Raw genomic sequence first — 27,386 nt, 5'->3', positions numbered from 1 at the left:
AAATGCCTATTTCCTTTTGCTTACAGGATAGCTGATTGCTCACCCTGAGGCACAGAAAACTGAAGATGACAACTGTAATACAGCAAGCATTGGTGGACTGTCACAGACCACATGTGGAAAGTGTTCCTATACCTCGTACTTTTAAATCCAACCATTGCCTGTTTTCTTAGCTGAAAGGTGTTATAGAGCACTATTTATTTTCTCACGAGTAAACCATTTGGATGAACACTGCACAGACACAGCAGAATGGATCTCTGCGCTCAGTGTTTTCTTTTGTATGACTTCTGTGGAAACTTCCTCTACACGCCAGTGAGGATATATTTGGCCCCCTTTAAGTGTACTGCATCATTTCGGTATGTCAGCCAGCAACAACAATGGTGAGGACAGAAGCCAAGCATCTAAGTTTGTTCAATAACACTCCTTTCCAGAGGCTTGCAATGATAATTTAAGGAAAGAAGTAGGTGTATGTTGATTAAATCTCAAATGAAAACCTTTCACAAAGTCCTCTATACTGAAATTCTTTGCGCACCTGGGGTTTTGAAATTTGGCCCTGTTTATGTTGTTACAGTGAATGCATTTGTGTTCAGCATAGTGATATCAGTTGCCAGACTGGGGATCCTTCAAATAGGCAGCACGTGGCTGAGGCTGAAGGAATTCCAAGACACTATGTGTTTGTCTGGTTACATTGCAATAGAGAGGGGTCATCTTGCCAGCACTGGTTATGGTAACATTAGCATGCAATAAACACTTTAGTTTTAAGTGTGTGTGTATATATGTGTATGTGATAGTTTTCTCTGGTTAGCAACCTGTACATGTTAAGACTAAATGTACTGAAGAGCAACCTCCAAATTAGCAGTTCGCTAATGTAGGATCTAGCATCTGAATCTATAATGGTCCAGGAAGCAGGTTTGAAGTTGCCTTTTGCAGAAGCATTAAGTTATTGAAGGAGCACAGCCTTCATTTGGAAAAAGAGAGAAAACCAAAATAAACCAGCCCAAAATCAACCCTGAAAGATACGTTCCATATTGGCACACGTGTGTTAGTCTTCTTACCCTATCTTCCCACAGGGCGGAGGGGTAGGGAGCACACGCTCTGACTAAAGCCACTCAGTTATAAAACGTCTTACAAAATTTAAGTTATTATACTCTCATCAAGTTATAAGCTTTCAAAACAAGAGAGTAATTTCATAGACTTCCCTAACCAAATCTGACAGCTGCACTCCTCTGTGGTAATTTGACTAAACTGCACTGGGACTACATGATGCCTGCTCAGGTTTGCATCTTGAATCCTGCAGGTTTCATTTGTTTTCCAACACAACCAGTAACAATGGTGGGGAGGAAAAAAGATGTAAAAAAATAACACGCTTTGATTGTTTTAAACTCAAGAGAAATAAGCGCTGCAGGAGCACCGATTTCCAAAGTAGGATGAAGGCCAGAAGCATGCTTCACTCTTACTGCTCTGGGTAAAGAACAAGCATCAGCAAAAATATGGTCTTTATTTCCTGACATAGGTCAGGTGACAGGTCACAACTGGCTGACCACACAGCTACCGTTACAGGGCACGGCTTGCACACAATGAAAATTATGTGGTAGAGAATTTGAATAGAGAAATTTGGTTATGATCCAGGCTGTTGATGGATCTGCTGAGATAAGCCTCTTAATGCTTTATAAATGAAATGTTCATGTGCAACTTCATTCTTAACATCACGTAGTTTTGACCAGTGTTTAGCCTGTAGACCTCAGCCCGTATCTTGCAGGCTTTTAGAAGTTAGTTGTAGCTCTTAACTTATTGATTTAACCAATAAATCTCTTGCAAGCCTAGTAGCTTCAGTCAGTTAGGCACTTTCCTCAGCAGCAGTTGCAGATCAAGCATAGACTGCGGGCTCATACAGTTAATCCTTCTAAAGCAAAATATGGCAGCTTCCAAGGAGAATCACAGAATCATTTAGGTTGCAAAAGACCTCTAAGATCATCGAATCCAATCTTTGACCAATCACCACCCTACAAACTAGACCATAGCACTAAGTGCCACATCCAGTCCCTTCTTCAACACTTCCAGGGATGGTGACTCCATCAATTCCAATGCTTAACAACCCTGTTCATGAAGAAATTCATCCTGAATTTCAAGCACCTGCTCCTGCTGGAAACCCTTCCGGCATTTAAAGAAGGGGAACACAGAGTGTGTTGCTGACAGTAAGTGTTCATGGCCATTGGAAAACAAGAAAGACACAAGGCAGAAATACAGCTTTTTGTTCACACACACCACCCGCGCTGCCCAAAAAGGAATAGATTCATCATAGACAATGTAATAACTTATTAAAAAAGCATTCACAGGCTGTTTGCAGCAGAATGCTGATCTCCCAGTTCCACAGCAAGCACCTGAGTAGGGAGAGCTGACAGGGCATGAGCAAATATTTTAAGAAGTTGATATTAGATGTGCTTTTACCTGTGAGGAGGACTGAATACATAAAATTAAAAAATCTTTTTCTCTTCTTATTTCAAGTTGGCATCTTTTTCTGAACATGGCAAAGACTTTTCTTCACAAAAACAAGCTTAGGTCCCCAGTTTAGGCAAAGGAACAAAGAGTTTCTTGTTCAGCGCCTTCAGAAAGCATCAGCCATCAGAGTCCCTGCCTCTGCTGGTCTCAGTGAAATCCTGTGTGCTAGAAGTAGAGCAATTCCTCAAGTTTGTCCAGTAGAAAGTCCATCATAATGACAAGAGTGCTGGATTAATGAAGTAGCTAAAGTCAAATACAATCTCAAATTACGCCGGATATTTCCACCTCATCCATTCTCTCCTGTCTCAGGATCTTTTAAGAAACATGAGGAGCAACAGAGGGGTTGTTTAAAAATAAAACAAACAAACATCAAACAACACCACACAGTGGAAAGAAGGAAGACTATGTCAAACTTTACTTACAGGTTGATCTGCAAATGCCAAAGAATACAAACAATAAGAGTAGGTGAAAAATGCAAGTGCTTGGATAGACCCTGTAAGAGATTATTTGGCTGTTTGGCCCAAACACACTAGGACTTTCTGTGCTTGTGTAAAACTTCTGCAAAAGCTCACGTTGCACACAAGGGAGTTTCAGCTTTGCTTCCAACTTTATAGAGCAGCCCTGAGTGCTTCTCAAAGAGTCACAGGGACACCTGGCTCCCTCTGAGTGAAATGCAAAGTCAGGTTTGAACTGCAGCTCTCTCCTCTGTTCTGGATCTCCACAGTCTCACCCTTCTCTGCCCCCTGCAGCCCCCACCCCTCTCTCAGTCTTATCCAGCTTTTAGGCTTTAAAAGAATGAACCCAGCTTTACAAAGAAACATCTTCCTAGACAGAAGCCATCTCCTCAGAGGCACCTTTCTCAGGCAGCTGAAGTCTTGGGCGAGAGGGGAAGAATAAGTTTGTTGACCAGAAGTAGTCTGAAACATGGATTTTCCCCATCTGGGAAAGGTGAGCCATTTTCCTTTCAGTACAGAAGATAAGCTGAGCTGCAGAGCAAGTTTAGTTGCCTAAAATTTTCCGAAATTAAACAGCCCGTCACCTCTGTGGACTGTTGTTCAGGGACTCCTCTGTGGAAGCAAAAGTGAAAGCATGCCCTATGCAGCCCCAAGGTCTTCCTCATGGGAAGCCTGGAAACCTTTGGCTGAGATAGCCTGAGCAGCCACAGGACCTTGCAGCCTTGGACTCTAGTTCCAGAAGCTTTAGGCATCTGTATTGGAAATAGCTGCATGTGAAGGATCCTGGACACAGGTGGGGGAAAAAAAACCAACAAAAACCCCCAACAAAACAAACAAAAAACCTGAACAGATGGTGGGTGAATGCAGGGAAAAGCACATTGAGATCTCTCCCTGTCTATGTGACACTAAGAATCTAAGGGGATCCTGATGGAGACCAAGCAGAGGGGGGAAGGAAGAAAGGAAGAAAGGAGATCCAAATGCAAATTTGGAGGAGACAAACAAGGGTTTGGTGTTTCATGATCATTATAGCCAAAAAAAAAAAAATCTAATCAAAGTTTGCTTCATTCAGCATCAGCCTGCTAACTGATGGGCCTCCATACAGCACCAAAAATAGCTCCAAGTACTTCTCCAGAGAGTCTTGACAAAAGAGCTGGCCCACCCAAGGTCACTGCAGAAATGGATGTGACTTTGGAAAAAGTTTTTGAGTTCTCAGCACTGATCCAAACTAAGCATTGAAGCCAACAGGTTAAATTCATTGGAAAATTTGTGTGCTGAACTTTAAAGTGCTGTTTACAGCTGCTGACAATCTGGTCCTAGGAGACAGAAAAGCCATCAGCAAAAGGCTACCGCTGGAGCAGTATGAAATTTTGCCAAAAAGTCTGCTTTTTCCATGAGTTGAGCTAATGCCGGAAAGTTTAAAGAGTCCTTATCATCTTCATCTCTGCTTCACGTGTGAAAAAGTTATGACCTTCCACCTGCCCACAGTACAGGCAGACTCCCTCTTTCTTTGGTTTTACAATAGTGTTTTCCTACTTTTTGTACTTGTTTTTCTCTCCTCTCTTGTGGGAAAGACCCACGTGAACAAGAGGGGAAATTACTGGACAATAAAGGGGAAACAGTGACACTGACAGCACTCAGAGCTGTAAAAAGCACAAAGTAAACACAAAGGAAAAATATTTTTTTCCCCTTCTAGCCTTGTTTGTTAAGCCATTAGAGGTGTGACATTTTCGGCCAAAGAGGGGAGAAGGCAATATTTACAGTTGGTAATAGCACTTGCTTTTTCAGTTTGTGTCCCTTTGAAAAGGCATAACCTGAACCAAGCAAGCACATGAGTATTTTTGAGCCTACACAGGGGAAACACCTCGGTGTACTACTCTGCAGTCACAACACTGGTCTGACTCTAACCTAAGGGCATGCTAGGAGGCTGATAAAGCAAACTTGGAGTTTAGCATGAGCCAGCTTGTTTGGGAGTGCTAAATCAAGCCTAATACCTTAAAAATATATGGATACTTCTGTAGCATTCCTGTTGTCCAGGGAAATCAGAAGGTCAGAGAGGAAGCAGAATCACAAGTTTGACAGTCTTTAGCAGCAACAGCTGGACTCTCTACTGGAGTCCTAAATATGGCAGAACTAAGAATAAATCATGTGCAGTGAGCAGGTATTTCAGAGTGCTTGTTTGCTGGTCTTTGTTAACCTAATGGGGAGTTGAATTAACTTCTAGTAACCTAAGAACTGACATGAGCCTTTTGGACACCTCAAAGAGTCATCAGGTCTCAGTGAGAATCCTCTTACTCCCCACTCCACTCTTCCCACTTCAGCAGTTTAATTTTCATTTCCTAGGTGCATAACCTCTTACAGGGATTACTATTATGCCACAGGACTTTTCAAGCTCCAACCACTTCTCATAATTATCTACTGACATGAATCTCGCTTCCCTTCTTTCCAATCCTATCTTAGATACTTGACTGATAAGCATTTAAGTTCTAATTAAGCCAGAGGTTGGTTAGGGCACTTGCCAGTTTCATCAATTCAGATGCAAACAGTTTAATGGAGACAGAAAGAGTGTTAAGGCAGGTTACCCATATGCTCTGGCTGAGAAATCTAAGCAGTATCTTGAGGAGCCTCTGTGGAGCCATCAGCCATCACGGCACATCATCATGGAGCTGCACACTTCAGGGCATTGGCTAGGGAAGTAGAGGAATCTCATCAAGCTACATATTACCAGCCAACTAAAGATAAAACTACTCAGGGAACAGCTACAGGCCAAAAGGCTTTCTGGGGTAAGTGATGTATGATGCAAGCTCAACTTGATCCACTTTCCCTTGTTGAGGTACTGCTGTGCACATAGTAAGGAATAAATTCTTATCTATTCCTTAGACCTGCAAGGAAAACCCAACTGTGACCACAGTGAATATGGATCATGGTATTCTAGGTCCCATACTAGTACACCTGACGTGGGAAGCAAGTGTATCCCCTGCTCCCAATAGTTATGTCACTATACAGTGACAATGTTTGAGAGAAGGTGATAATAGTGGCAATGGAAGGGCAATGCAAGTGAAGCCTTTAGGAAACAAAAACTGCTAAAGAAAAATGGCAGATAGAAGAAACAGAACAAGATGCCTACAGCTTGTAGAAGAAGAGTGGCAAGAACAGAACACTAAAAGGACGAACACTGTTCCCCCTGTATAAATGATTGTTTACTTAACTGCCTTCTTTATCTGCTGGAGTTCTGCTTTTGATCATGATGCACAATGAAATCAAGCTTGTATATCCAATCCACCACAGCCTAATAATCTCTGCAACCCATCTCTCCTCTTCCAGCTTCTATTTAAGAGATTTCTTCTAGTGTAGCAGGAATCATGTTTGGAAAACAGTAAATATCAGAGTATCATACAGGCAGTAACAAAGCAGTGACTGTTTTCTTTCATTAATCAAAGCTGCTCTCTCCACATATACAAAGCTTGTTTTCTCTGGGGAACAAAGAAGTCACAGCACACTAGGAGGAAACAATAGAGTAAGGAAAAACAACAACAGCTGGCAGAAGCAAAGTGTTTTCTTTCCTATTGGAAAAGTAAAGCCTCATGTTTTGCCGCCTTCTGATTTTTATTATTTTTTTAACTTTCCCCCTCAAATAGCATAAAGTGGGATTCGGTTTACCCTAAGTCCTGGAAGAGGGAGGAGAAGTAACATATTTTGATGAGAAAAAAAGCTATCTAGAATGAGGAAGGGGAAGCTCTATGCTCTCACCCCAGTATCATGTCACAATGTGCAAAGGTGAGACTGTTCACTGCAGCAACAGCCATAGCCTTGCAGAGGAACTGGCAGCTCTGGCACAGAAAAATCTCTGAAGGTGCTGATGCAACTCTACTAGGGGCTCTCTGAAGAGTCTCCAGGGTTCCCTCTTGCTAGGAACAAGCTTACAGCACTCTAATGCATTGACAGAAAACACCAGCCTATTTGCAGTGAGAAGCGTGAAGAAAAGCAGAAGTTGTCACCTTGAAGATACTACATTTCCAGCAGAAGGCTCTTTAACTCTGTTAGTCTTTCTGCATTTACCAGTCCAGGACTGACCCAGCTGTAGGAATCTTAATTGTTAAAAAAGCCCACTAATTCTTTTTGCATGAATTCAGCTAGTCACCAGCTAATGCTCACAAGGTATTACTCTTCCACAAGGAAGATACCTTCTTGGAGCATGCTGCTGTAAGAATCCATGAATACCTTTGTGAAGCAGCAACGTTCACTTTTAGATGCTCATAATTTGAACGGTATTACACAGAGATAAATCCAGATCAGTGATCCTCAAAGACCTAGATTCAATATAGAAAGATTTTCCCTTGTCAGGCTTGTTAAATTTGTTTGAAACACTAAAGGAGAAGAGCCATTAAGTCAGATTCCCAAGTGCCATTCACAGGGACCTTCGCCTCCAACCCATGAATCACTAGCAGCATCTAGTGGCCTCAATAAATTAAACAGGAGATTTTCAGGTTGACCGTGGAATGAAATACAGGCAAATCAGTTCTAAGCAATGTTTATCAGCTTATTTACATGATTATCTTAAGTTACAGCAACACCAGCTTTACACGGATTTCCTCAAATACTTGTGCAATTACTGTAAGCCAAGGAGCTCCTCCTGTCTGTACCAATCTGGATTTAGCCCCAAGGACATGTCAGGTAGACTCTGCCATCAGCACAGCCTCTGCTACAGTGATCTGAGCACAGTAGCAGGAACCTACATTTCCACAAGGCTGGTGAGCATCAGGAGAGCTCCCAGAAGCAGCATACCACAATCACACAGCATGCAGTAGCATTACCTGGGAGAGAGATGCTCACATAGTCTAAGAATAACTTTACACATCAAGAGACAATACTATATGCTGCTACCCCAGTTCACAGGGAGGAACAGAACAAAACTCAGAGCAATTGAAAATCAGTTCCTCCCATATGCTCTTGTTCTGACAGCTTCTCAAAGGATAGAATGTACAGTACAGCTGGGACAACTACAAAATCTAAAATAGATTAAAATGTAAAAAGATGAAGCAGACAAACCCCCATGAATTTCCAGCTACTGTAGTAACTGCTTCTTACTAAATCAAGGAAGAGAAACTAAAGCAAAGTGAACATACAGATACTTTTATTGCTCACCTTTTATACAACAGCACACCTTCAGCCATTTTCTTTCACAGCTTGACAACGTTTATGTACACAAAAAACCCAGCAAGAAGCATTATGTGGCTTTCAGTAAAGAAAAAAAAAACCCCAAACGTCAGAACACCAAACTCAGCCAGGTTTTGTTTTCTGCAGCAATAATAAAAGGGCTTCCTCCAGGCAGGAACTAATCTTCCCAGGCCGTAGTGCATTTCTTTGAAAAGACAACTCCCAAAACAAATTGCCCTAGATTTGCTGAGCCAGTGGTATTAACTTGCAAATAAAATAAACTTCAGTTTGTAACTTCTTCTAGCTGATTTCAAGTAAAAATTAGGTTTGGAGGAGAAGCAACTTGTTTTGGATGGATGCAGGTCAGTTTGAATTGCTACACCTAACTACAGGCCTACACACACTATCGGTTCACAATTTAGCTTAGTTTGAAATGATCTTTGCAGATTTTGGCGGCAGTCAGTCTTCAAAATTGAGCGGGTGGGAAAACTTTGTTTAGCAGGAAATAAGGCTACTGAACGTGGCACCCACAGTAGAGCTCATATAATAGACCAAAAACCTGTTCGTCAGAGGGAGTTCACGGCGCGTGCACGCACGTCCGTGTAATGTCACCGTGACTAGAACAAGAGGTCAGCAAGTCAAAAGGCAATACTCCAAACCGATATTAGAACATGTAACCGAAAAATTACTTGGGGCAAAAAAAATGCACAAATTCTATTGGGTATTATAATAGACAAATTTGGCAGGTCTAAATCAAAATGGAAGGCAAACACAGCAGGCAGACTCAGAACAAAAGTGTTTTGAGCAGAGGGAACCAGTCCAACTTCCAAAAAGCATGGCTATTAGTCGATGTTTAGGGTGCAGTGAGCAGTGAGAATGCCTTTAATTCAGACAGATTGGAGGTGGGTGGGGAGAATACACAAAGTTGTACTTTGCTCAGTGGAAAACATCCCAAAGAGATTCTACCTGCTGTGTCCAAATCTGTACAAACTAATTCAAGCAGCAATTAAGTAAGGCCTCTGAAACCAGGTTTCTGTTATGTGAGCTCTCCTGAAGTGTAAGTTTTTAGCAGCCTCAGCTGGTGAAGTGTCTTCCTTGTCCAAAGCCAGACTGGTTATACTGATAACCTCCATGCTGGAAGTGCTGCTCAAACTGCCCTCCTTGATTAAAGTTCTGTCCACCTCTGCCCCCCCAGCCGCCTCCTTGACCTCCACGGCCACGACCGCCACGGCCGCCCCTTCCTCCTCCACGCCCACCCCCTCGGTCACTGTGGGACCCACCATCTTGGTATCTGTTGTCTTGCTGGTAGCCGCCACCACCACCCCCTTGGTAGCCACTTCCAGAATAAGACGACGACTGGTAGCCACCATAGCCTCCTCCTTGGTAGCCACCACCACCACCACCATGGTAGCCACCTGTTTGAAAACCTGCATCTCTGTAGTTGCTCTCCCTGTAGCCACCATCCTGGTAGCCACCACTTCCGCCATCTGTCCAGCCTCCTTGAAGCTTGTTTCCTCTTCCACCTCCTCTGCCGCCATGATCATAACCACCACGTCCTCCTCGTCCCCCTCGATCATGGCTTCCCTGTTCATGACCTCCTCGCCCTCCATATGAGTCATAGCCTCCTCTTCCTCCTCGATCGTGACCCCCATGGTCATAACCTCCTCGCCCTCCATAGGAAGACTCGTAGCCACCTCTTCCTCCTCTGCCACCGCCTTGCTGGGGACCACCTTCTGGTCTTTTCTGCCATGGTGGCATCTCAGGAGGTGGTGGTTCAATTTCATTGGGCCTTCCTCCTCTGTCAGGCACTCTGCCCATTAGCACCTGCAAAGGGAAGGGAGAACTGTGATAGGAGTTTTAACACCTCACAGAAGAGTCCACTTACTGATACACACCACAAACAGCAGCCACTCCACAATTTTTATATCCAGAGGCAAACTTTTGTCTGCCTGAACGTGACAGAACTCTGTCTCCAGTAAATAAAAATTAAACAGGGATTATCTAGTACTTGAAACACTGCTAACAAGACAAGTCAGGAGACCTGTGCTTTTTGTTCACAGAGCAGGCACACCAGCATGGGCAGCACCAATACAGTCGCTCACCTAACTGCTTACTAGTGCAGACTGCTAATCTCAAACAAGCATAGGGCAACACAGGCTCTCGACTAGTGCTCTGACTTGCTGTAGAAGCCATTGGCTTGATAAACAGGGGGTAAAGAATTCAATTTTTCAGTAAGAACATGCAAAAACTTACACAACAATAGGCAGATGTCACACAGCACTAATCAGAGTTGAGCAAGGCTCTACAGGTCTCCAGCTGTCCAAGTATGGTGTGATTTAAGAATTTAGCAAGACTTAGAGCAGGACATTTGCACTGCTTCAAATTTTAAAACAACATAACAAAAGAACTTCAACGGAAGTATGCTACTTTGTTATTTCATGTTACCGTCTTGGAAAACATTTAATATTGATAATGGAGATAAATTAACAGAATATGGATCACCAGCAGGGCAGTATTGCGTTCCTAGTAAAACATACATACAATCTTACGATACAGTCACACCTGTCTTACCACTTAATTTCTTACACTCCACACTCCAACAACACTAAAAAGATGCGAAATTTTTTTGGGGTGGATGGGTTGTTGTCAAATCAGCACACCACTATTCTCTCCTAAATTACAGTTTTACCTGAAACACAGCTGGTACTCAGAAGGTGGAAAAGCATGCATCTATACCCACAGTTTTTAAAGCAGCAAGTACACTGCTGTACATAGCTACTGAGCTTTATGTTCTGCACGTATGCTTTTGTGAGCCTATTACTATAAAATCATAACTTTTGAAACAAAGCAAGTTGTTTAGTCTAAATCATGTTCCTACTATGTCATTATTAGAACTACATCCTTGATTATCATCTATTTGTGTACCCATGACAGTCTAACTTGTGGGATCCTTGCTTTGTGATCTTAATATACTCTATTTACATAGACCAGAAACATAGTTATTATGTAGGTCTTATTTGAGACACACTGACAGAATTAGGTAGTAGCAGTGTAATGACTTCAGTAATTCTGATCAGACAGAACAGGTCTGCTCCCACTGAAAGTAATAAAAGATATTTCAGCGATCTTTTATTGCCCCAAAGAAGGGGCACTGCAAACCTAAGCAGCTAAAATTCCAGTATTCATAATGCACTGATGCATAGTCTGGAATTTCTTATCCTTTATTTCCAAATTCCACTTAGTATCCTAAAAAAAAGTAGGATGTATTACTACATTAAAGTTACTTAAATATTCCTAACAGAACAAACCATTTGTCACCAAAGGTACCTTATTAATGGCACATGCAGTCTTCTCTCGGATGGACCCACTGCTTGTTCTCATAATCTTTGACAGATCTTGCCGAGCTGCCAAGAGATTTGCTATGGATATAGTGCACTTAGTAGATAAGAGGGCACGTTTTGGCTGGTAGACTTTAGCCAGTTTTTCTGTTTGACTCTGTTGAAGAGAAGAAAAACAAAGCCCAGTCAGCTAAAGCAATGGGACACCTCACCAAAAGAATCAAATCAGCATTGAAGAACTAGTCACTACTGCAAATAGAACAAAGAATTAATATAAAACCAGTGAAAACCACTTTGTAACTAAGAATTACTGCAACAAAGCTAGCATTCGTCAAATTAATTTCTTAAGTAAATAGGAAACACTATTCTGACTGAACTGCCAAGGCACCAATGAGCTGACAATTTTAACGATATATACAAGCAAACTGCATTATTTTCAGGCAGTCAAATACAGACTAGAAGTGTGTCATATAATTGTATGAACTACTGCTAATGTCTAGAAGATACTGAAAGTGAAACACATCTGTGTTTAGCCTCCAGACCTCCTACTGTGCCTGCACCCTGACCTGCACCCATTCCAGTTAGACCATAGCATCACCCCATCTCCAACTCTGTACCGGCAGAAAAACGTTAACTCTTTCCACTCTTCATTCCAGTCAGCTTCTTCTCAAAGACAAGGCATCAACACGTACTGGCAGAACTAAAGTTTTCAAGTGCTTGTTCTAATTCAGTCCTTTGTCTTGAAAACTTAGTGCCCATACCAGGAATGAGATCCTACACTCAACTTTGCCTTGTATGCAGTCTCTTTACTGCCTTTCAGTGTTAACCGTTTTGGCCTTTTTGAACACCTCAAAAGTTTTCCAGCTGACAGACACAATAGAAATCTGTGCTATCACCCATGAGCTAATACACCAGTTACATCTCTCTTCAGTTATCAACAGAGTGTAATGTGGGATGCAGTTAGGATAAACCAGGTTGTAATCCGAACATTTTTTTGTCTGGATCCCAGATGACAGAAGTGAGGATAGGCAAACCAGGTTTTCCAGCATATCTCAACAGGGCAAAAAACTCAGGAGCACATTTTAAAATCCTAAAATCCTATTTTCCATCTAAAGACAGAAAACTGGAACATGACATTGGCTAAAGATAGGAAAAGCAAAAGTATTCACCAGAGTACTAGTATGTTTTTCCCTAGCAAGTTTGACTGAGCTCTGAGCACAGTGTTTTGGTGCTATGATATTGTTTTAGGTGAAACTTGAAATTTTCACTTAAAAAAACCCTAATAATAGACTACAAAGTGGGGTTTTTCCTGCTGTTTCTACTATCTGGAGAAGTGGCTATTTAGTCATACTACTGTATTCTGATACTTTTCAAATAAAAAAAGAATATGGTACCTCATGCTAGAAGTTATTGTTAAAATAAATTGTATTGCATGTCTGGAATACTATAGCCACACTCTTCAATTTTGTATTGTTATTTTGTTATTTTTGTCTGGAAAAAAAAAAAGATTTGCATTTTAATAGATATAAATGTGTATACACAATTTGTGGGTTTTGTGAAAAGACTTCTTGAAGCTAGTCAAGTTCAAAAGCATCTAAAAATTCTCCCAGGAAAAAAACCCAAACATGCATGGATATGGATGCCAAAGCTATAACACAATTAGAAGTCCCTGTTTTTTAAACATAATCCATGCTTCTACTCATTTTTATTCACTATTAAAATACTCAAACAATCAGCTAGTTCTTCAGTCATCCACTAAAAAACCTGACAAATACAAGGTTTAAGAGATATTACACCAGTAGAAGTCCTACTCAGGTGACAAAACAGAAAAGGGGACAGGTCATAGTTTATTACTAAAGTACAGTTGCTTTTTGATTAAAAAAATTTATCAAGAAAAAACAATTGATGACTCTATGTGTCACAGTTTGGCACTAATAATCTCAAACACTGTCAGCAGCATAATTAACAGCATGCTAGCATATCTGTTTTAGTCCTAGAAAATAAATTATACGTACTATTTTTTAAATCTCGTTATTCTTTTTCACTATGAAACACGGGAACTAAGGAAACCATGTAATTATTTTTATAGGCAGAATATGTATTACATACTCAAGAGAGAACAGATCTCATGTCACAGCCACTTGCACAGTTCAAAGACAAAAGAAGCACATAAAATATTACCCTGTCTATGAGGTAAGAACAAGTAGTGCCTTAGCAGTTTTTTTCATGTGCATCTGTGGAGTTGTGCTTGCAGACACACTTTGAGATAAGGAAATCTGATCACTGTGGACAGTACAAAGTAAGATAAGGGATGGTCAACAGGAAGATGCTTTTCTACCATCACACAGAGGCAGCATTTAATGGTTCACATTACGGTACTCTGAAAGCACATGGCTGGATCACTAATCTTCTCTATTCTTTTCCAGTGGCTTTGGTGTACAGTTACACACCATCTTCTCATTATACATACTGTTTTAAAATCCAACAAATCAGTTTTAAGTAAAATTTTTTTAGTCATCTTACATTGTCATAAACTTCTTCAGAAATTCTAAACAAAAATGGACAACGCCTGCAATTATTTTTTTACTCATAAAGGATGAAACGATGCAGTTTTCCAGAGATACTTATTATAAAGTGTCACCATCAACCAGGACTTCCCAGCAAGTTGTTTGTACCTTAGCTCTATCTGACCAGCCAAACGACTGCACAGTAACATCCAAACGTTTGACCAACAGTTTTCTTCGGACTTCGTATTCGTTGACTATGGCTTGATTAATTGCTTCAATTTTTTCCTGAAACAAAAATTTGCAAACATAACCTGTAGATTACAGATAAAATGTTTCTACTTACTAAATTATGTGGATGAAAGAGAATAAGACAGAGACAGTATGCAGGGCTTAAGACTGCAATTATCTGCCTTGTCAAATGGACTCACAGCCAAGCGATGCCCGCTGACGCAATTTTCCTGAAGGCTTCAAAGGCTCTGTTATGTTCAGCCTTCTACCATTTCTAACACCACAGATGTCTTTTTCAGAAGGGCCATAAAAACTGCATACTCTGCTGCTAAGGCATTTCTCAACACCAATCAGGACAGAGAAGCAAAAGTGAGAAAATACTACGGGCATTAAACTGAAGCAAGGCCGTACGTAAGTCCTAGGGACCAGAGAGTCCCTGCCTCCTTAAAAAGTAATAAGGACAAAGACAGAGGAAAAACAGTAAGTGAAGTACCGTAAGAGGATCTTGATTAAAGCACAGTCTGTATACAGGTAAGACAACAAAGTGCCCTACAGGGGAAAGCCATTACATGAAACACACTTGGTAGCACACAGTGTCTAGTCAGAGCAACAAGTGAGATATGCACCATTAGGGAAATAATTTATGCACCGACTGAAGCCTGACTGGACCAGGGTGCTGGGGCCCACTTTCAGTCTCAAAACAACAGTTGGAGGAAACAGAGTGTTGGGAGTAGATGAGCTACAGCCTTAAGCAAGAGACACAAGAGAGACTTGCAGTCTTGCAGCAGTAGCCACAGCTTTGTGCCAGTGCAGCAGCAGTGCTTAACCCAGGCACCATCCTCCAAGAACGGCAGGTGACAAATTCCAGCTGGAAGTGACCTCACCTCTGCAGCCTGGGTGTACAGCCCCTCCTAGCTCCCACCTGTATACTTACTGCCTCTTGGAGAGGCTATTAAGGAAGCAGACTACTCCAAATGAGAGAAAGAGAAGGAAATTATGGATAGACACACAAGTTGGCTACAAAGAAGTCAAAAGAGGGGATGTGACACCATCTCGGCAAGGTTAGGTCACACAGTGCTGGCAAAGGGCAGGAGAGGAAGGTTTAAGCTACTGCATAAGCATGCTGGTCACCATCTGTAAATTGCCTTTATTTTGGAGAAGTTTACCCTGTGTCTGGACATACAGATTCATGAGTAAGATTCTATCAACTGCCGAACATTTATTGTACCAATATGTATGTTATACTGCAAGAAACCATCATCTCATCTTCAGAAAGAGAAAAATCACATTGCAACGCACAGAATCAAGATCAATACCTCGTACACCTAAAAAAGGACAACAGGCTCCAATACCTGCAACTACTCACCCAGTGAGCTGGTCCCAGCTGTTTCTTCAATAAAGGTTTTCCAACGTGATTAGGTGGAACCTTTGCTAGAGTTTCCTTCAGCTGTTAGGAGACATATAAGAATATAACCATTGGCTAAAAAAATTAGCTTCTCAAGATTCAAATTAAAGGAGAGGACTGTTGGACAGTCAAAGGCATGACAAGTTGTTTTCTCTGTTCCAGAGAACCAAGCACACTTCTTTTAGAAAGCAACTATTTTTATATTTCTGGTAGTCTCAGCTATAATTATTTAAAAATTAAGAGAAGTAACTATAGAATAGATCTACAGATAAAACAGAAAGCTACCATGAGGTACAGGTCCTTTTGAAGACAGAGGGATTATTCTACACATCATCTCTTTAATTCAGAAAATCCTCCACACTTCTATCAAAAAGACTGTATTAAGATTATGTGAAATATAACATGACTAAAGAAGGACCTCACTTTACAGTCAGAAGGAGAAAATCTTTAATACAAAAATTTAACTTCCATTTTAAAAGTTTGGGCACAACTTAGACAATCTATCACATCTCAAAATTTCTGAGGACTTCAGGGGTAAGAAATGAAATAGCAGTGACAAAAACTTGGACCAAAGTATGGGAAGAAAAACCAAACAAAACAACTTCACTTCTGTTCTGCTGCAAACCACATTTTTCAACTTCCTTGCTGCTCATTCCAGCAGTTGATTTAAGACTTTCAGTGACCTACTTTTCCAAAGCTGCTGAGCCAATTTATTTAACTTGAAGATTTTAAACCTAAGTTCTTTCAAATAGCAGAGGTAGCAGTTCGTTCAAGTATCAGCAATTTCTTTTTTTAATGTGGTGGATCATTAACAAAGAGAGTCAATTATACAAAGATCCTACTCCAAACTGCACAAAACTTTAGGAGAATCTCTTTTTATAAACATCATCTTACAGTCAAGAGCAAAATATTCACCCTATGTTAAGTTTTCACATTTTGCTTAGTGATGTATTTTCACTTATGAAGTGAAATTTAAGTTTTTCAGCTATTAGCCAGATTTACTTTCTCCTCAAATCCTACCAACATTTGAAGTATGTGGACTGTAAACACTTACATACAATTTCTAAAAACCCTGTAGGTTAGAGATTCCTGGTGTATTTTATGAAGCTATTAAGGACTGTTCAGGGTTTTTTTGATACGTCATTGAGATAACATTCATTTAACCTTACAAGACAATGTAAAAGAAAAGTGTATTAGTAAAACATAACAGAATTCCCAGATTAAAAGGATTTTGATCTATTTGGTATCTTGTATTTCTATAGTTTCTTTAAACAGCAAAGCTTGCTAGTATTGTTCATTGTTATGAATATTTTCTAGCTTTTATATAAAATGGAAGTACAGATTTCTTATGTGTCTATTTAGTACCCACGACAGTGCCAAAACCAGAAAACAAGCTGCTTCCATTCTACAGCCTGGACTTCTGATGGAAAACCATCCTCCTCCTCCTGTCAAACCAAACTGGTTTCTTGCAAAGAAATGGAACACTATTTCAGTTGCTTGGATTTGTTTAAGGACAATGAAACAGGTCAATCAAACTCTGAAAGTATTTTGGGGAGCTTTACAATCATGTCTGTTCTTTAAACAGGTTCTCTTCTGCTGTTCTGCTCTACCCTACTCTACAAGTCCCTAAACGTGACTTAAGAGCTTTCTGTCCCCCACCCTTGGTCTGTGCACTGGACAGTCAGTACCATTTCATTTCTCTGCTTTACAAAAGTTACTCAATCAAAAGTAAATTTCTTTAAAAAAAAAAAAAATCACAGCAGCCTGGGGAACACACACGGTAAAGAACAAAAATAAATGGAATCACAAGAACTGATGAAGCCTTAGGGAAAAGGTGAAAATTTTAGTTACACTACTTTAACATAAACATTTTTAAAACATTAGTTTCCTGTAAAAATTAGTCTAGGTGTATTTCTTGGAAGATACTTCTCTTTAACATTCTTCCTGAGGCCTAAGCTCAGCATTTTTCACGTCTTCTGCAAAGAGTGATGACATTAAAACCTAGATCAGTCACCTTGGAAGGCAGTGATAGCAATAGCCCCTGACCTTGTGCTTTGGCACAAAAAAAGCCTTTAAATTAATTTTCAAAATTCTGACTCTTGGCATACTCACTATAACATAACTCTCCTTCACAATTCCAACACTGGAGTTTCACAAGAGACAAATTTCACCCAGGCAGCAGAACTATTTTATGTCAAAACAGTAACATCATAAATACTCCAATTTTCCTTTATTTGGATCTTACTTTTTTTTCAATTCCACTGAAGAACTGGAACATCGTTATGTTGGCGGGAGGCTTGGACATGCCTAAAGCAATACATATGCCTTTTAGCTCCTGAAAGACTTCACTGCCACCTCCTTCCTGGACTTTTTTAGGAGGGGCATTCACACACAGCATTCTGGCAGCTTCCAGTTCTGAGATGAGGTATGCTGGGGTAAGAAAAATTAGATCTGAGCATCAGATATAGCAGAGTTAAATTATTTTAGAACCAGTGAAAACTCAAGTGCTTACAATCAAAAAAATGTGTAAATGGTCTGTTTTAGATAGAGTGTGGGCTAGAACTTTTGTATCCACAGAACACTCATATTTCTAATAATCACTGAGTCCAATGCTAGAAACACAACAAACAGGGGACAGGTTTAGTACAAACCATCAAAGCCTGGAAAAAATCCCTATGATTCCAGCGGGTATTAATCCCAGAGTTCAAGAGAACACAGCTCTTTTCCTTCAGGCTTAGCCCAGCAAAGATAGGAAACAGAGAACATGGAATCAAGTCAGAGGAGTGACTGGGATATGCACTTTAGGAGAGGCAAGCAAGCACTCCTTGAGGCTCTAGGAGAGAAAGCAAACAAACGAGGAGAGAGAAGTGAAATGTTGAAGGAATCTCCTCGACTTCCCCAGGCAAAATGCAGAGCAGAAAAATAATCCCACTAAAAGGTACTATTGAGAGTTCAGGTTTACAATAACTTCAGAAAGGAAGGCTTTAACTGATGAAAATAGAAACTAGAATGCCTGCAGTTCTCTTCAATATCAGAACTGCAAGAGTCTATTACCACATTAGAACTCCTTTATCAAACAAGAAAAAAGAAAAATCAAAATCACAGTTTCTGAACATGATATAACCCCAAAATTTCAGCATCAGGTATCAGTTACAGTGATATAAACAGCTTTTTTTGCAGTTGTCACAATTTTAAAGTTTGAATTTTAAAAAATGTACAGGTTTAACCAATACTTTTACCATGAATCACACTGACTGACCTTAGCAATAACATAAATAAATGTTTCTAAAAATAAGAATTGAAAAAGAGATACTGCAGAGAGACTTGTGAGCAGGCAAGTAAACCCATGATTATGCAAGAGCAGTTTACTACTTATAAAACTGGGACAGATAAAAAGATTAAGAAAAGAATACAGCGTTTTAGTGATCTCTAGAATTTCTTCAAAATTTCTAGAATGTCTTCCGCTAGACACAGAACACCTTATAAATTAGAAAATACTTAGAATATATAAAGCAGTGAAAAATCCTTTTTAAGTTCTTTCAACAGTACTTCATACAAGTTTTTCTTATATTGAACTTTCAGTTATTTACACTCTTTTCAGGCCTCCTGAAAAAAAAAAAACTAAGAGCAGAATTTTGTTTGAAGAATTCAGAGATCACACCTAAGCTACTTTCAACCTCCTCTAACAGTGACTGAAATTTTTAAGTCCATCGCTGTAAGACAAATGTTCTTCAGACAGTGAGTCTTTAGCAAAACTTTTCTGGACCAACTCGAAACTTGTACTTTTTATTTTTGCAGATACCAGTACTTAATATTGTATTCTAGCCATGCTTACACAGCAAGGCAATCAATCCAAACTACTTATATTTCCTTGGTGCTTTTCCCTCCCAGCAATTCTGCTACATCTTCCAATTGGCATAAACTGTGCTGCATTTTGTTAAAATGCAAAATACCCTGGCATTTCATTACAAAGAGTTATTCTGTTTCTCCAGAAAAAATACTGGTTTATGGCTCACATACAACAGGATAACTAATAAGTTTGCTTAATGCAGTTGAAGAAAGCTATGCAACTATCATGGTACACAAAAAAGGAGTCTGGCACTATTGGAATTTCACATTTGACAGTAAACACAGCATTCCTGCCAGATGGGATACCAGAGTTCAGCTCCTGAACATGGCCTTATATTACCAAAACGTACATCACAGAGGACCTCTGGGATAAACTGTGTGTCACAGACAAGCCAAACCTACTGAATGGCTTGGCTTACAGAAAATAAGCTGAAGGGCCAATTGTTGGAGCTACAAAACATCCTAAATGCAACAACTATCTCACTTCATCTGACGGTTTTGAACATACTATAAAAAAAAAAAAAAATCAGATTAAGTCTACTCATCTTTCTCCTACTGTTGAAATACAGGAATCTAAACTCTGTAATTTCTTACATCTCAGCTGAAGGCAGAACTACATTTGTTTTGAAAGGTTATAGAATCAGCAGTTACTGAGGAAGCAAATAAAACATTATGTTAAAGATTAGATTAAAATCAGTACTACAGTTTCTAACTCTGACGCTTTAATTTTTTTTTATTTTAACGTGAATCAGTATTATTCAAGTAACCGAATCATTTCTTTTCCTCTAACATTTCCTAGGCAGAAATAAAACCAACTTAGCCATTGAGATCCACCAGGTGGAAAACAGAAGAAATCACCACCGCTAATGTTAATTTCCTTTCAATCAGCAGAAAGCAGCACTCAAGTAATTTACAAAAGAACAGGATGAAAAGAACTGGAAATTGGGATAAAACATTTTCTCTTTTTCACAACAATTACAATTGTTGTCAGTGTAGGAAAATGCAAGTCTTGTTGCACCTTGCAAGACATCACACTGGGGGCTCCAAAATGATGATGCATCTGATGATAGTGGTCATTTTTACAACCATTCTAAATAAAATTCAGTGGCTAAATTCTGGCAGAAGCCTTCAAATTATTCCATCTTTGGTGTACCTTTTGAAAAATAATAGGTCAGGTTTTTTCCTAGCAAATGTGAAAAGGTTAACACTCAGAATATTTTCCACCATATATGGGTTCTGTACTGACTGATAAAACCAGAAGTGTGATATTCTGATGCTGCAAATTACAGAAAAAAATAATGCATATTTTTAGGTAACTACATTGTGGCACATTGTGGTAAACAAAACAGTATCTCATTAAGTGTAAGAAACAATACTGTGAATCTCGCACAAAACCAGATCTGCTTGCAAGCACCCTTTTAACTTACTAAGCAGCAAGAGACAGTTCTTTTGATTATGAAGGCGTTTTGTCACATCTCCTGATGTTAATGATGCATATGGACAGTTCATTTCAGCCAGCAACCCACTCATTTCAAGCTGAAATTCTTCTGCTTCATTTGGACCTTAGAAAGAAAAGGATAATAATTTGTTTACAGCTAACATATATGGGGCTATGATTAGAATTAATTAGCTACTTAAAAAAATACATGCTTTGCTCCAGTCACTATTTAATATTAAAACCTGGTTTTAATGGAAGCCGAATGCATTCTTTAGGTTCCTCAAAGACACAGCACAACCTATTTGGAACTATAACATTCTTCATTATTGTAAAATTACATTTCACTGATGTAGCTTTCCCCCTACAACAGACAGGTACTAACAACCTCTACAATGAAATGTGACACTAAAAAAGTCAAATCTTACAGGCATACTTTAAATATCAACTAACTCTTCCCACTACAAATGTATTAAAGAGTTCTGACAAAGTCATAAATAGTAACTATGGTTTATAAGTTCTCCTTATGAGTTTTTACTGCTTCTCCCTGTAAGATCATGTTTGTCAACGTTTTTTATTTCATACCAATACCTTTAAAAATAATTAAGTCACATAAACCAAACCTTTGACTGATATTTCTGTCAAAAATTACTGAAACTAATTTGAATTTGTTAAGTAAAAAAATAATGATTAATGAGAAGTAACATTTTTTATCTTTTGAAATGAGACTTCAGCCCCAAATGTCTGTTATTTACAAACTCAAGGCACACAAAATAAAGGCAGGACTTGATAGTGCTCAGCCAACACTTTTCTACTGCTGTGTTTCGAGAATTTGGAATAGGTGTTAGAATACTTCTGGACTGTATTTTTACACAAAACATATAGGAGAAACCCTATACTACTAGAATAGGTGAGATGCTGTATTGTTATAGGGAAAGGGAGTGAAATACATTCAAAGAAGAAAGGATGAACATGTCAAACACAGAAAGAAAGAGGAAAAGAACAGATGTTGAGGTGAAAGGCAGCAACCTTTGGCCACTGAATAAACAGGAAGTTAAGCTCATAAAGGCATTATGAGTTAATATATTAGATATTAAGAAATACAGGTTATCATACGAATTTAACAATTTAATCTATAGAATGTCATGACTAGTTGACCAAAAACAACAGTTTTTGAAAACTAAGGTTTGCGTCCTCCACCAAAACAATAAATAAACATTTTCAGGCTCCTTCTCAGAGTTTTTCATGAAGACAGAAAAATCATAGTATGCACAGCATTAAGGTAACCAAAAATGAAAATATGGTTATTGTAGTCATGAGAATGTTACCTTGAACTGTAGGTATTTCTTACATAAAAATTACGAACAGAAGCATTGAAATAAAAGTGTTCTCGTAATCTAATAAAACCTCTACAAGTATTAATGTTTCCCTAAATACATCTAAGAGCTTTAAAAAAACTCTATGGTGGAACAATTAAAAGAAAAAGCTAATTTCACAAGAAAGACTGTTTGATCCCCACTGTTATTTCAATACCTACTGGCTGCTCATTAGGGAAGTTTGAGGTGAAAAATATCCAAAATCTGGCAGCATGCAGACAATACTCCTTGGTACAACAGATACTGTGAGCCCAAATCTTTACAGCACACAAGAACACACATTCAGTGCACGTTTGTGCTACTTACTGTTCGTTGCCTGCACATTTTCCTCTAGTTTGCAGAAGAGCCGTAACTCAGACACCAACCAAGCACAGAGTTTGGTGAACTCGGGGGAACTGGCTCCATGAGAGACTGCCTGAGTCAGCGCTCCGTCGTCTAACAGTGGACCTTTGTAACTGAAAAGTAAAACAAAAGCAATGCTTAATAATGTTTGCTGTGACCTTTGATAGATTTATTTCACGCTGTACACATATTGAGAGTTACACCCTCAACACATCTGCAGTGCTGAACACCTGAAGGGGGGATGTTCCTGCACTGAACTGCAACAAAAAGCACACTGAAAACACCTGAGTAAACTCAGTATTTCCGTGTGCATCGGCCTACTGCCAAAAACATTGTGTCACAAAAAGTCATCATCAAAGGTTTCATCCTCGAGAATGTTATACTTCTCTGCCTCCATCTCTTTAAAAAGATGTTACTTACAATACACCTATCCAAGGCAAAAGCAGTTTCACAGAATCATTCTCGAACTCTACATACTGCTTTACAGTATGCGGAATAATTACTGCTGAACAAGTGCATCCTCTCTGTCATTTCCTATCATGTACTAAGGGGTTGCCATGCAAAACAAAGCCTTTGATACAAATGTTACAAAAGTGATCTCTATAACAATATCCTCCTTCAAAAAATCACCTCCCTGAAGGGGCACAAGAAAAATAAACAGAATTAGTTCTTTGCATAAACAAAGTAAGCCAAAAATCAGACCTAATGTAAGAATGTTTACAGATCATATCTTAGAAGACATAGCTTTCAGGACATCTGTTTGCCAATAATCTCTCAGGGGAAGGAGGAAGAGTAGGAAGAAGACTGCCTTATTAACCAGGTGGAAGCACAAAGTCAGAATTTACCAAAGTATTTTTTTTAAAAATGCACAATATTATTCTGATATACTGCACCCAAATCAGAAAGACATCCAAGAGTGCACATAACCAACCAAATCCCTCTTTGAAACTCCTGGATAAAGTCACTCCACTACATCAAAACAGTCCAGTGAGTCCAGGTGACCCTTAGCAAACTCAGGAGTAAAACAAAAATCTCTGAGAGCGCAAACTGAAATGTTATTCTTCTCACTCCGCTCTTGTCCTTAACGTCACATACAAAGGATGTGGCCTTCCCTGTAATGGTCTGTTACTTCATCCAACTCAAATGAAGAAGCCACACTCAAAAATAACTTTTACCTCACAGAGCAGCTTGACTTGAGAGTTAATCTATTAGCAGCTGGTGGGAAACTGTAATCTGATGTATTACAACCCTACTCCATGACCACAGTAGGCTGGACGCTCCCAAGAAGCTGATTAGAGCAAGTTTAAGACCCATCCCACAGACGTTTCAGACCTACACATGTACAGGAACATCTGGGGCTCAAAACAGAAGCATCCAGTTATAGATCAAAGTAGAAGGGAAGTGATGACAACCCTTTTGCTTTGGCAGGATCAGGATTTAAGTCACTGGTCATGTCAGAGGCTCCTTTTCTAGAGTTTCTCTTTGACAGATAAGACATCTTGACTGTGTTATCTCTGATAATTATGACTTCATCTACACATCTATCTGGCCAATAATCCAACTTGCAGATTCCTGACTGCAAGCAGCTTTTTCCTTCCTTTCTCGCCAATTGCACATGTTCTGGAGCTACATTCCTCTTTTGGTAACATTGTGCTATCTGGTCTGTTTGCTTTTCCAACAGTTCAACAAACTGATTTACAAGGCAAGAGGCCACTATCTGAACACTTTGAGCGCAATTACAAAAAGAAACAGCTCTTTGACATGAAGTGCTATAAAAAAAAATAATCCAGTAATATATTAGAAATATCTTCAGGATCTGATTAGAAAAAATAAACTGAACTATGAAGAATTGTGGAGGTACTGCCAAAGCATAAAACCTCAGATAGAGGTCTTTCCAGACACCAGGAAATAGAAGCCCTTCAGATAGATGCAGCTCTTTTCCCAGTTGTTACCATTACTGTTGAAGTCTCATGTCTTTTGTCCTCCAATTTTCTTTTCAATCTTTGCTGCCAATCTTGGTTGATCTGACTTATCTGTTCACCTGCTTTCACTGTTCACTTTATTTGCTTATGCTGAAAATTGACAGCATTTTCTGTCTATAATTGCAAAGAAGGGGAGCACAAATCACAAGTCCTTCAAGCCACTGATATCCTTCTTAACACACAAAACAAAAAAGGAACCAATCACAGTGCGTTCATCATGTCACAGAGACCTTTTCACACTTCAGGCACAGAAATACCTGCCAAAACAGAAGCCTATTTGTCAAGCTTTGGAACTAGCATCACCAGCTTAGCCTGGAAATATAATCTTTGTTGGAGCATAATGACTCTAACCACAAAGTGATTTATGGGAACGTGGCCAATATGAGTAAATACAGCTGTTTGCACAGAACCAGTAGCAGTGTAATTGTAGCTGCCTTCTGAACTCTGAACAGCTTACAGACATGGGAGCTCACAGCAGGGCATGTTCTCCGAGCTCTCCCTTTCATATTTATGTAACTTTTACTGACTGTGACAAAGCAACAGGTTTAAACAGCAGAAATTTCCTGTGCTGTATTATACTAAAAAAAGGGGACAGATCCTCTGTCACTTGCAATTCTTTTCCTTTTTTTTTCACCCAATATAAACGCTGAAAGCTTTCTTCTTGTCTGACATCTTAAAGGGCCTCTTTATCCCTTCCCACCCTCAGCTAGGGCCGCTTTGTCCAACAGAGGGATTACCAACGAGACGGCACCGCACGGATCAAGGAAACCCCCACACAGGGAGCCGTGAAACGTCCGCCAAGGCCGCAGAGCTGAAAACCGGCCCGTTTGGCCTTGGGGCACCATCACCGGCCCGGTTCGGGGACAGCTCTGACGGAAAGGGGCCATTCCAGGCGCTGCCCTGCGCTGCGGCCCTGCGGGGCGGGCCGTGGTGCCGTGTCCCACGGCGGGGCCGCCCTCCCGCCCTCAGTCCGCACCGGGAGCCCGGCACACCTACCCCAGGTCCTCCAGCGACTCCAGCACGTCGTTCTCCAATAGCTCGACCTCCATCCTGCGGCGGGGCACGGCGGGCGGACCTGCGCGACAGCGGCACTCAGCGCCACCAGCACCCGCACCCGACCTCCCGCCGCCCGCCATCCCCCCCGCCATCCCGTCCCGTCCCCGCGGGGGGAGCTCAACCCTCACACCCCGCCCTGCGGTGGGGGAGCCCCCAGTGCCCCAACCCCTCTTCTCTTTCTCTTGCTGCTCTTGCTCCCCCGCCCCACCGCCCCGCTGCCGCTGCCGCCCCCGCCCCGCTCCCTCCCCACGCACGGCGCTCGCAGCTGCTGCGCCCGCGGCTGCCGGGTTGGCATGTCAGGGCGGGACCGAGCCGGGCAGGCCCCCGCCTCGCGCTTCAGCCGGCTTCCCTCGGGCCGCCGCCTCCGTGCCTGACCGCCGCCGCCTGCTCGCGCGCCGGGCTCCGCCTATCCGACCACGCCGCGCAGTGTTGTGAAGCTGAGACGGGGGCGCAAGGGCGGGCACCGGGGTGTCTGTGTGGGACACGAGCGCGGCACGAGCCAAGGACCGCACTTCTCTGTTCAGGCAGTACCGCGGGCAGACCCGGAAGGAGAACACGCCTCTCCCCACCACGGGGCCCACGCTGGAATGTGCTGCGGCGAGCGGCGTCGCGCAACGGGCGGGAGGACGGGGCGGCGGAAGGGTCAAACCACGCCACGCAGCGAGAGCGCGTCCCCGCGGGGTCCCGCCGGGACCACAAATCCCGGCATGCCTCGCGCGTGGCGAGGCTTGTCGCAGGGGGTGCCCCTGGGAGAATGACATTGATAAACCGAAATCGTTTCAGTTCAACTAATAATTTGGATCCGCGGGACTCGTTTCTCCTTGGGCGGCGCCTGTACCCCGCGCCCCGGCGGCGCGGTCTGCAGTGGTGCCCCGCTGTCCCGGTGGGGACGTGGCGTTCGGGGATGCCGAGGGCTCCGTGCTGGCAGTGAAGCCCCTCGAGGCAACGCCCTGCCAGCGTTTTTTTTTTTTAATTATTTTAAATTCTGGGGCAGAGGAGGGGTGTAACAGCGTTCACTTCTTCCAGTCGCTCAGCTGCCAGCTGAGCGATCATTACAGATCCATCATTAATGACAGAAAAGTTACAGGGTTACAGGGGACAATTTTGCCTGCTCTGCCCAGCTCTGTCAGGCAGCACTGCCCCACTGCCTGAGATGCAGCAGTCCCGCAGAAAGCACATCAGTACTGGAAAGGAGGCATGGATAAGAAAGCAGGGTTTGTTCGGATGGCTGGGCCGTGCCAGGGAAAGCCAAAAGCAATCCCAGTCCCTCACCGGCAGTGAGCTGATACTGCAGGAGAGGAGTCCTGTACTTCATGAAATTGCCCTTGGCAGGCATAAAGAGGAAAAGCTGCGGTCAAAGTACGAAGCCTCTTGTAGCCTCAAGATACGTCGGAGGATAAAGAAACAGTACCTCGAAGGGCTAGAAATTCTTCACTAACAGACAGCTCATTCATCAGTTCTGCTACTAAAGACTGGTCAATCTATACATTTATGGGAAAACTACCTCCCTAAGACTAAAATCTTAATGTGAAAGAAATAATATGGCTTTCCTCTGTGTATTCGCTTCTAGTTGTATAGTGGCTGGTAAAGGGTAGCCTTAGGCTACTTCAATTTTTTTAAAAACAAAAGGAAATTAAGGTTTCTGACAAGCTGTCTTATCACTGCTGTTAAGAATTAGCTGCTTTTCCTCTAGTCCATTCATTTGGAATTTATTCAAAGCATTACCAGGTTTTTTGCCTGGGAGCCTTGCCTCGGGGGTAATC

The 27,386-nt window shown here is 41.2% G+C and overlaps 2 protein-coding genes across 4 annotated transcripts in view; one reads left to right on the top strand and one right to left on the bottom strand.

Moving 5' to 3' along the window:
* RASGRP3 (RAS guanyl releasing protein 3) overlaps positions 1-760 on the top strand; it is a 59,482-nt gene extending 58,722 nt beyond the window's left edge. For 2 of the 3 annotated variants that reach the window (XM_032684211.1, XM_032684210.1), the window contains exon 17: positions 27-759. In XM_032684211.1, coding sequence (XP_032540102.1) covers positions 27-35 — 9 coding nt within the window. In that variant the 3' untranslated portion in view covers positions 36-759. Of the gene's footprint in view, positions 1-26 lie in introns of all 3 variants that reach the window. The other variant, XM_032684212.1, reaches the window with a different exon arrangement.
* A 7,305-nt stretch (positions 761-8,065) lies between these two features.
* Positions 8,066-25,975, bottom strand: FAM98A (family with sequence similarity 98 member A). Its single transcript, XM_032683134.1, has 9 exons — positions 25,878-25,975; positions 25,564-25,642; positions 22,550-22,698; positions 20,860-20,994; positions 17,829-18,013; positions 15,545-15,625; positions 14,119-14,235; positions 11,433-11,600; positions 8,066-9,929 (listed from the first exon to the last, which is right to left on the bottom strand). The coding sequence occupies exons 2-9, from the start codon at positions 25,614-25,616 to the stop codon at positions 9,180-9,182; spliced, it is 1,638 nt and encodes a 545-aa protein (XP_032539025.1). The 5' UTR covers positions 25,617-25,642; positions 25,878-25,975; the 3' UTR covers positions 8,066-9,179.
* Positions 25,976-27,386: the final 1,411 nt, after the last annotated feature.

The sequence above is a fragment of the Chiroxiphia lanceolata genome, chromosome 3 (assembly GCF_009829145.1).
Source record: "Chiroxiphia lanceolata isolate bChiLan1 chromosome 3, bChiLan1.pri, whole genome shotgun sequence".
NCBI classification, from domain to species: Eukaryota; Metazoa; Chordata; class Aves; order Passeriformes; family Pipridae; genus Chiroxiphia; species Chiroxiphia lanceolata.
This window is presented reverse-complemented; position numbering and strand designations above follow the sequence as displayed.